At 42.0% G+C, this 11,449-nt stretch overlaps 1 protein-coding gene across 1 annotated transcript in view; it reads left to right on the top strand.

Moving 5' to 3' along the window:
- The window catches only part of ly6pge (lymphocyte antigen 6 family member pge), a 35,339-nt gene extending 31,087 nt beyond the window's left edge, over positions 1–4,252 (top strand). The window contains exon 3 of the mRNA XM_041267846.1: positions 3,408–4,252. Within this exon, the coding sequence (XP_041123780.1) occupies positions 3,408–3,604 (197 nt within the window). The 3' untranslated portion in view covers positions 3,605–4,252. The remainder of the gene's footprint in view (positions 1–3,407) is intronic.
- The last annotated feature ends 7,197 nt before the right edge of the window (positions 4,253–11,449 follow it).

The following is an 11,449-nucleotide window of genomic DNA, read 5'->3' on the forward strand; positions in this document are numbered from 1 at the left end:
GGGAAAGGTGAGGAGGAAGCAGAAGGAGCCAAGGTGGTGCACTCAGTGCATTTCCTATGGGCATGAGGATGAGGACTGCCCAGAGCAGGAGCCAAAGTATGAGGAGCCCGAATGTCCCATGTCTGAGTGGGAGGAGCCTGAGCAACCAACACCCAGAAGTGGGGAGTATAGGCGTCTACAGCCCACAAAGGGGAAGGCAGAGCATCCACAGCCCACATCTCCACAGGCAGAGGGAGAATGCCTGCTGTTTCCTCCTCCACCAGCAGAAGAAGAACACCTGCTGGTTTCGCCCCGAGAGGGAGAGCCGCACCAGTCCCCTGCAAGAGAGGGAGAGCCGCACCAGTCCCCTGCAAGAGAGGGAGAGCCGCACCAGTCCCCAGCAAGAAAGGGAGAGCTGCACCTGTCCCCAGCAAGAGAGGGAGAGCTGCACCAGTCCCCTGAAAGAAGGGTAGACTACACGCCGCTCCCACCTCTGTCACCAGAAGACTACACGCTGCTCCCACCTCCACCGCCAGGACCACTGGGAGCAGAGCAGCAGGAGCTGCCTCTGCCTCCGCGACCTTCACCAGCAGGAAACTACATGCCTCCGCCACCTCCACCAGCAGGAGCTGCCTCTGCCTCCACAACCTCCACCGGCAGGAGCAGAGCAGCAGGAGCTACCTCTGCCTCCGCCACCTTCATCGTCAGGAGCAGAGCAGCAGGAGCTGCCTCTGCCTCCACCACCTCCACCAGCAGAGGGTGAATGCCTGCTGGGTCCCCGTCCACCAGCAGAGGGTGAATGCTTGCTGGTATCCCTTCCCCCACCAGCAGAGGATGAATGCCTGCTGGTATCACTTCTCCCACCAGCAGAGGTTGAATGCCTGCTGGTATCACTTCTCCCACCATCAGAGGATGAAAGCCTGCTGGTATCACTTCTCCCACCAGTAGAGGATGAAAGCCTGCTGGTATCACTTCTCCCACCAGTAGAGGATGAATGCCTGCTGGTATCACTTCCCCCACCAGCAGAGGATGAATACCTGCTGGTATCAATTCCCCCACCATCACAAGGAGAGGAGCTGCAGCTGCCTCTGCCTCCATCACCATCACAGGTAGAGGAGCAGGAGCTGCCTCTTCCTTCACCAGAAGGACCAGGAATAGATGTTGGTGGTCCTCAGCAGCCCTTGCATCGGCTGCTGAGGGAAGCAAGGGGAAGAACCGCCTGGCCGCAGTGGCCGAGAAGCGGGCCAACACCCGCACCCCAGCTTGTCCTGACTCCCTATCTCGCTTCGCCCATGGATGCCTTTCTCGCTTTGCCCAAGGATGCCTGCCTAGCATCGCCTGGGGTTGCCAGCTGCTCCTCTTCGCCTGGGGTTGCCTGTTGCTCCGCATCGTCTGGGGTCGCTGGAACTGCTTCACCAGGGATCGCAATCAGCTCTGTTTGGCCGCAGGGGTCAGTGTGGCTGGAGCCCCACCAGAGGGAGCTGCCGTCTAAGAAAAAGCGGGGGGAGAGGTCAGAAGACCACCTTTCCCCGCAGCAATTTCACTGCAGGAGTTCTGGGGGTTGGAGTCTCCCCAGAGGGAGCTGCCGGCTATAAAGGGGGGATAGGTCAGAAGACCACCAGCAGTTTCACTGCCGGAGATCTTGGGGGAGGTCTGGAGACCACCAACCCCAGCAGCTCTCTGTTCCTGGACTTGCCCCAGCTGAAGTAGTCAGTCTGGGAGCTGTCAGCACGTCTGCTGACAGCCGCACCATTGGCAGCATTTCCGCTACCAGTGGTACAGTGGGAGGAGAGATTCACCCCTTTCTCAGCATGTCTTCTAACAGCATGGCCAGTAGCAGCCTGGCTACTGGCAACATTGCCGCCAATCAACCCCTTAAAGTCCCTATTCTTGGCCCAGGACTTTGAACAAGACTTTGGGGATTTTAAGTGGGGAGGTGGCCATTGAGGTCATGTGTGCCAGGTGGGGTATATGTGGCCAAGTGCCCACCCCTGTGTGTATTTTGTGTTGTGTGTTAATGATGGTGTATAGTCAATTGGTACACAGGATATAAACAGGTCTGTGTAAGACGAGTGTTTAAAATGCATATTTGTATTTAGGCATGAGGATTGCACAGCACTTCACGTGCAAGTAAAATGTAATAGTATGTGAGCATGGGAATTGCATTTTATTAATTCATGTGCAGTTGTACCGCGACTCCAATTGAATGATTGATTAGCAATTGAGTCACGGTACAGCTGCATAAAAGCTACATGTTTTCAGCCACTCAGGGTTGTGTGTTCGGGGGTGGAGAATAGGAGAGAGAGAGAGAGAGAGAGAGAGAGAGAGAGAGAGAGAGAGAGAGAGAGAGAGAGAGAGAGAGAGAGAAGTATAATTATAAATATCAATTGTTTTGTGTAGCGTTGGTCCACCCTGTTCTGTCAGTGTCTATTCGTTTGTGTGTCTATTTATTTTGGCCTCATGTGCCATGTGCTGTTTTGCTACAAACCTTTTATTTTCTGTCTGTTTAATTATTAAACTACGCATCAGTGCCTTCACCATTCCAAAACCTGTGTTCTGAGTCAGTTCCTGTTTCTGATCTGTCGTCACCCATTGCGGCCATCTTTGTGACAACACCCCATTTTAAATACATATAATCCTAGGGGGGTTGTGCCAAAGTGTGCACAAGTCTGCTCTTTGAACAATAAGAAGTCATATTCTGAAACTCATAGTCTGCTGAGAGGATTTTGGAATTGGATTAGGCTTGCCATTAGCTTTAGCTAAACTGCATAGACTGTAATGGCTGTAATCCCCCAAATGAGACTGCTGCCTCCCGCTGTTTCTACACAGAAATAATAATACCAGCAAGTTCTTCCAGAGATGCAACAATGAATAGAGTCATTCACTACTGATCGTCATTGCTGTTATCTGATCAATTAATCGCTGTGGTGCCCGATTTAGAGCCTCGTGTTTATTATATTTATGTGCACCTGCATGTTTTCAGTCTTTTCTTGCTTCTCAATGCATATAGTAGATCACTATGTATAATAATATGAACATGCATGTTCCCACTTGTATTTGAGGTTCCTTATTTGTTTTGATGTTTGTTTATGAACAGCGTTCTCTGTGCATCGAGTATTGTTGATTATTGCCTTATCTGTATTATTTAATAGATCTCAAGAATTACATAAAAGTACTTTAGGTTTATAAGAAGTGTTATAAAAACAGGTTATGAGTCCAGTGTCGGTTTTCAAAGTGATTGCTTTCAGAGCAGTTGATTCCTTTGGATTTGGTGATGGATTTGTTTCCTGAGAAAGCTATAGTTCTCTGTGCCCTTTGTCACCAGTCTACAGTTTTCAGCTGAATTAGAAAATGAGTGAATTAAAAGATCAAAGGGTGATGTCATCGGAATGTTTCAAGATTCTGATTGGAGCGTCTGTGTGTTCCAGGTGGCGTCATGAAGTCGTGCTCGTACAGGCCGTTCTGTGAGCAGGCCCGGCAGGAGGGCTCCAAGGCACCGGGGGTCCGAGTCCAGTGCTGTTTCTCAGATGACTGCAACAGCAAGAGCCAGGCTGCCAGTCACATTCTCAGTACCAGCTTCCTCCCCCTCCTGGCACTTTTGGTACTACGCTGCCTGCTTTTTTGAGCCCAGAGCTCATCTCCGTTCACTTCACAAATCTTTTTGATTAAATTTTAGATATAGATAGAATATATTTTCTTGGCCCTGCTATTTATTTACATATATGAGATATATTCTGAAATATATCCTTCACACATTTTTAGCTTGTGTTTAGAATATATTTAAAATAAATAAAATTGATTATTTTAGATATATTTTAGAGATAGAACTATGATTGATATCCTTTTTAAAAGGTTGTCGCATCAAATGTAGCAATGAAACATATATGTTAAAAGTAAAGAGCTTTGTTCAAATTCATTACAAATCATAGCAAAACAGTATACCAGTATACATATCTAGATTTTAATGAGCAATCTGTCCCACATAGGTGCAGCTGTACCCCAAATATTATTCCTGTACCCCCCTGGCTGGGTGGGCTGTTTGTTGTGTGTAATGCCGTTCCTCTTGCTACTTGTGATACTGGCAAATAAAATGTAATTTAGCTTTTATCTGTTCATTTTGCAGTTTCCTTTTTTTGGGGTGACACTGCATTAAAATGCATTGCCGTTTCCTTTCTTTTAGGAGTGACGCTGCATTAAAATGCATTGCCTTTTCCTTTCTTTTAAGGGTGACTCTATTAACCACTTAAACTCCAGATGTAAAAATGAAACCCCTTCTCAGGTACCAGATTTTGAAAATAATAATAATAATAATAATAATAATAATAATAATAATAATAATTATTATTATTATTATTATTATTATTATTATTATTATTATATTATTATGTTTTCAAACCTGTAATTGCTATAAAATGTTAACATATGATGAATAAAACACAAATAAATGACCTAAACTGTGTTTTTCATTAACACTTTATGCTCCTGTATACTACATACCCATGTTCAACATAGATATTAAAACAATGAAAACAAAAACGATGCTAATAACAATGATAACACCGTGTAACAAATTTTATTTATTTTTTGTTCCTGGGTAGTAAGTGTTATTTCCTACTGTATTTACAGTATAATCGTAAACCTCGAAAAACTACTCACTTCTAAATCTTTTGTAGTCATTTTTGTATTACTTTAGTATAAATACATGTTAATTTGGATTCATATGTTGTTTTTTTCTGACTTTATGTGAATGAAAAGACACACATTTGCCTGTTTTCCCATTGGAAATGGTGATATTTTGAAATATCACTGTCCTGGTCACAAAAGCAAAGTTTGTGGGGAATAATAGCCATTTTCTATACTTTTGAGGCATAAGCAATTAGGAAATAACACTTACTACCCAGGAACAAAAATTGTGTTACATAGTGTAATCAGTAAACAGCAATTATCAAATAAAAATCAAAGAACATAAAAACGTGTGACTTTATCGACTTGCTCTATGCCATTTATTGAAATGTTCAATACAATAGAACCTGGGGTTGCCTTTGTACATTTTTCTTATGTCCTTTCTTTTGTTTTCATTTTCGTAGCAGACCCTGCACCTTTTTTACGGTCTCTGCTTCTCTTGTGTTGGAGGGATAGTCACAAATGCATGTATAGGGCTACTTTCCACAGACATTGTGATTGATCTGGCTGCCACAGATGCCTGCTTTATTGCCTTGTACCCAGTGTTGTGTTTCGATAATATTTCGTCACAGCACTGCCATTTCAAACCAACAGCTTCCTGTTTACAGCTGGCTTACCAGTAAAGTAGCTGCCTGCTCTTGTTTGTACTGTTCTTGGCTCCACATTCTCTTTATCATCATCTCTGAGTGATAAGTCAGTATCACTGTCACTGGTATCGAAATCCTCCGAACCAACTTCACTCCAGTTGTTGCTCTCCACATACATTGCCATGTTTAGCTTTCGCTAAAAACTATATATTACTAAAAGTAAACAAGTAAAACCTATAATAAAACAAACAAACAAACAAAACATTATATATATATGCGCATGAATGGCTTCCCACAATATATTTCAGTCTTCTAAACTCCCACACGTAGATTGGAATCACTACATGACGCACAATTGGATATAAATGTCACCTGACCCTCCCCTGACTTTCATTGCACGTTCCACAGTATGTGCCATTTCCTTTCTTTTAGGAGTATAATGATAAGCCTCTATGCGGTGGTAAAGAAAGTAATGTCTAATTGGTAATTTCTTCCAAAACAATCTGTATTTTATTTCAAATCAAATAATAAATCTGCCTTTCTACCAAGGATGGCATCGGGGGGTATACGGTGGGTTACAGACCCAAAAATAAACAATAACAATGGTCACTTGTAATCCTAGTTTTCCACAGGATCATGATTGGTGTCCTTCAGTCCCACTGGTGCTGTGCTGGGTTGTGCGGTGCCATGTGGTATCCAATTGCTGCAGGCTGCTTAGCTGATCACAATGGAGTTGTTACAGCATTTGCAGCTACATGCTTCCTCCAAAAATGCTGATTCCCAGTTCCCACCTACCGCCCAGTCAGCATCACTATGGGAAAGTATACTGCCAACCTTACACAAAGTCCTTTCTGGTCGGGAGGGAGATTTGCAGCTCAAATTCTTCCTCTCGCTGTCACATCCCTCAGAGTGATGCTGATGGAACATTCGGCCAACTAAGTCCCCTGCTGGCCCCCCCTTCCCATAAAAAAAAATAAAATCTGCATTTTGGTGTTCCTTACCTGCACAATGTTTCACTGTTCTTCGGGCGTTGTTGTCGTTCATTGTGTGTAACCACCTTAAATGGGCATGGTCCATGACAAGAGGGAAATCCTGTGACAGAGATTGAATGACGTTTGGTGTTAGATCTCCCTCCCGACCTGAGAGGGTATTAGATAAAGGGAGCAGAGTACCCTGGACTAAAAGGCATGACACTTTATTCCTGTGGGTAGGTGGGTCGGCCAGCTAGAAAAAGGACTTAGCTACGGTACCTGAACTCAATGACCCGAACGGGAAACGGCGTGGCATTCTCGAATTGGAAGAGTGGATGTGCTCATAAACAAGGGGTCATGAGCAAGGGTTAAAATAGGGGTTTATAATTTATAATATGACCATAAACAGTAAGACATGAAGTTAGTTCCGTGATCAGTCTGGATTAAGGATCCCTACTCTCGCGATAATCCGGACTAACAGTTTTGAAATTGCTAGGGCACCAGTGGATCTCAATGGTACCAGTCAGACTGACTCAATTGGCCTACTATAACACTGTGTAACAAATTTTTTTTGTTTTTTGTTCCTGGGTAGTAAGTGTTATTTCTTAATTGCTTATGCCTCAAAAGTATAGAAAATGGCTATTATTCCCCACAAACTTTGCTTTTGTGACCAGGACAGTGATATTTCAAAATATCACTATTTCCAATGGGAAAACGGGCAAATTTGTGTCTTTCTGTTCACATAAAGTCAGTAAAAAACAACACATGAATCCAAATTAACATGTATTCATACTAAAGTAATATAAAAATGACTACAAAAGATTTTTGAAGTGAGTAGTTTTTCAAGATTTACGATTATACTGTATTTACAGTATAATTGTAAATCTCGAAAAACTACTCACTTCTAAATCTTTTGTAGTCATTTTTGTCAATCCATCATATATCACCTCACCATGAAATCCGAGCCAAAAAAATCGAGCCAATATATGTTCCTTAGTCTTTGTTGCTACATAAATGTCCTGAACAAGGGATATCGTGAGCCAATCGCATGATCTCACTTTGAAAAGACTGGGGAACGAGTAATTGTTTTACAGTCTGCCCTGTGCCAGAGGCTTGGGATACTCTATATAGTAATAATGAGGTGAGGATATGTGAGTGGCTGGTTGCCTTCTATCTCCTCGGTAGACTGAACCTGCCTCCAGAGGTTAACCAACATGGGATAATTTTTTTAACATCATTTTAGGTCAAAATCCCGGTCCCAGAATTTCTGTATATCGTGTGGGCCTATTGTAGCTTCAGCACTGGAGGTCTCGGTAGTCTGCCCCCCCCAGATCACACTAGATCCCAATCCCCTTTCCTGGGCATTTGTTAGACATTGAGGATTCTCCCACCAAACCCCAACCTTGTCATTAATATTCCTTCCCATCTTTCTGCCCTTAGCTCTTTTTATGTTTTCTTTCAGTGGAATCAGGAATGGAACAAGTCAGCTTGCAGCGGGAAAATGTGACCAATTACTTGCCCTGCTACCCCAGTGATCTTACCGGAGACCTAAAATTATAGGGTACGGCAACTTTTTCACCACAGCCACGATTGCGTGGTGTGTCTGATGTTCAATTGTCACCAACACTAAGACAGCTTCCTCAATTAAAGCCTGTCCGCACCCTGAGTCCACTAATGCGCGACTGTTCACATTACCAACCCATATATAAATGACGCAAGGCCCCTCCCAATCATTAACCTTGGACTTGCCTGCTTCCGATGTGGTATAGTGGAAGGCAACGCCACACTCCATGGTCCCCTGACAATTCCGTGCCAGGTGACTGGCCTCATGACAGCGGTAGCAGCGCAAGGTAAAGGGCGCCCACAGAGCCTGCATGTCCCATTGCCAAGTTGGCAGTGGGGAGGGGGCCTCTATTTTTCCCAGCTCGGTCTCCATTGCTGTGGAGTGAGGGTGGCCATTTGGGTTTGAGGGCCCCTCGGACGAGGGGGGTCGTGTCCTCCGGTCCAGATCTGAGCTTGGCCGGATGGCAAGGTGAGTTGGGTGGTCTGTAGGGGGGATGGAGGCAGTGAGTCCTCAACAACTTCAGCCAAGTGCATTGCTTCCTCCAAGGTGGTGGGCTCGTGATGATTATGTTTCGGTTTCTGCCCCCAGCACTTTCCCAAATTGCTTGATAGCGATTAGCTCCAGCATTTGTTCTACTGTGCGGGTGCCGAGGAAGAGCCAAACATAACGCTTAGCATTGAGGCCAAAAACCTCTCTTTTGGTCTCATCAGACCATAGAATCTTCTTCCACTTGGTCTCAAAGTCTCCCACATGCCTTCTGGCAAACTCTAGCCGAGATTTGATGTGAGTTTTTTTCAACAATTTTTTTTTTTGCTACTCTCCCATAAAGGCCAGTTTTGTGAAGCACCTGGGGTATTGTTGCTGTATGCACAATATCTCCCAGCTCAGCCGTGGAAGACTATAACTCCTTTAGAATTGCCATAGGCCTCTTGGTGGCCTCCCTGACTAGTGCCTTCTTGCCCTGATACTCAGTTTTTGAGGATGGCCTGTTCTAGACAGATTCACAGTTGTGCCATATTCTCTCCATTTCTTAATAATGGACTTTACTGTGCTCCGGGGGATATTCAATGCCTTTGAAATGTTATAATCTACCCCTGATTGGTACTTTTGAAGAACCTTATTCCGGATTTGTTTTGAATGTTCCTTCATCTTCATGATGTAGTTTTTGTTAGGAAATGTACTACCCAACTGTGGGACCTCCCAGAGACAGGTATATTTAACCTGAAATCATGTGACTCCATTCAACTAATTATGTGACTTCCAAAGACAATTGGTTGCATCAGAGCTTATTTAGGTGTGTCATAGCAAAGAGGAAGAATACTTATGCAATGAATCATTTTCTGTTTTATATTTGTAATATAGAACAATTTGTAGATTTTACTTTTCACTTTGACATCCTGGACTTTTTTAGTGTTGATCAATGGCAAACACTCCTAATTAAATCCATTTTGATTCCTTGTTGTAACAAAATAAAATGTGGAAAAGTCCAAGGGGGTGAATAATTCCCACCATTGTGTGTATATATATATATATATATATATATATATATATATATATATATATATATATATATATATATATATATATACCTTTCTGATAAATTATGTCTCACTCTTTCACTATTTCCGTGATACATCTGTCGACCAAACTGTGGCCACATATTTGCAATAGGAAGCCAATTTTCCTAAAGGTAGTCTCTGACAGGTGTGGTCCTTGTCACATCACATGCTTAAGCACATTTTCTGCTTCTGTGGAAAACTCTTCCTGCTGAATAAGATATCTCACATCTTGACATCAAAGTAATACTCTACTTGTACAAGCTGAAAATGAAGCTGTGAAAATGATTTAGGATTAAATGGTTCTGAATAACTAAATAAAGATAACTCTGAGATTTAGATTTATCACGTAGGGAATGGGTAATGAGGACTATTTTGCTTATTGTTTTTGCTGCCATAGGGTAGTTGCACATTATATATGGTTATATATACACACACAGACACACACACAAACATTGTTATGAATCCTTTATTCAATTTCATTCCAAGGGCCAGAGTGTTTCTGGTTTTTGTTGCAATCAAGCTGTTTGTTAGTTAATTTGCCTCATTATTTGATTATCAGATACTGCATCTTGAAATAAGGGCATCATTTAAATCAAATGAAAAATATGCCTAAAATGTCTCTTAAAATCTTAAGTATTTAAAAATAAAATAGTTAGCTCAAACAAGCAATTAAGACTAGGTGTGAGACCAGAAGCACTTTGGCCCTCGAGGACTGGGATTGAATATCCCTACCCTATATGAATGTTGTGGTTTATTATTTGTGTATTTATTTAGTCATCCTTTGTGTTAAGAGCACAATTTAAGTAACATACATTTTGTTAAAATAGACGACATGTAATCCATCAATTTACACATATAAATCTTAAAATACTGCAGCTTACAATAAAAACACACACACAGTTCTAAAATAACATACTGTAGTACATTGCTTCAACTTAATCATGGACCTGATGACTTCATTCCTCTCTGAAACATTCAGGTTCCCTCCATCCTTTCCAACCAACCATTTATGGACACCCTGTAAAATAAGCACCTTAGAATCTCAGTAAATGTATGTGCTCATCTCAGGTTTACATTATAGGTAAAAGTCACTAAAAGGAATAAAACCCTATGAATACCTGCAATACATGAAACCAGCAGAGCAGGATGACAGAATGTGGGAAAACATCTCTCACAGCATTAATTTCCTTCATGTCCTTGTCTATCATTATACATCTGTAAAAGAATTAGTTCAAATTAGAAATATTAGTATTCCCCTATTTTGGAAGGAAACAACCTTACATAATAGGGCCTATACCAAATAAAAACTTTAGCAAATTACAAACCCAGTATTAATAGTAGACTGCACTGACACCTGCCTGAAAGTCAGCTATAGATTGCACTGATACCTGTCTGGAAGGCAGCTAGACTGCACTGACACCTGCCTGGAAGGCAGATATAAACTGCACTGACACCTGCCAGGACGGCAGCTATAGACTACACAGACTGAGTGTAACCTACCTGTAAGCTACTGGTATATAATGCAATGATCTGTTTGCTGAAGTCAAGGTTGAAACTTCTTTATGAAGGGTTATGCTCAGTATTATATAGCGGTATGAGAATCAACAGCAGAACTGACTGTTATGCAATTTACTTAATCATTTATGCAATTTGTTTAGCCTTAACCCAGTAAATATAAAAACAGTGAACCTTCATCTCACGAAAATCTCCCTTTTTAACGTTTTGGTTAAAATACAATGCATTTCAACAATATTGGTTTAATTTAATATACGAACAGTGCTAGAGGTTATTATAGAAAAACAAATACAAATCCAACTTTAAATATGCTTGTTTATATTGTAAGGGATTGGTCGATTTAAAAATGGAAAAGACAATGTAAACTTGTTTGGATGAGACCATACATGGGGGCATTTGGACCTAGTAGAGATTACCAAAGTCGGAACAAACTCCAGGTTGATTCAATAAACTAATTAATTATGTTTAAAAGGATGTGAGTGTGTGTGTGTTTCAGTATCGATGATAGTAAGAGTTGGTTTGGAGAGTTGGAGAGCAAGAGAGCGGATTATTATTACGGTGAAACTGGACATTGAACTATTGGAAAAGGTA

The sequence above is a fragment of the Polyodon spathula genome, chromosome 13 (genome assembly GCF_017654505.1).
Source record: "Polyodon spathula isolate WHYD16114869_AA chromosome 13, ASM1765450v1, whole genome shotgun sequence".
NCBI classification, from domain to species: Eukaryota; Metazoa; Chordata; class Actinopteri; order Acipenseriformes; family Polyodontidae; genus Polyodon; species Polyodon spathula.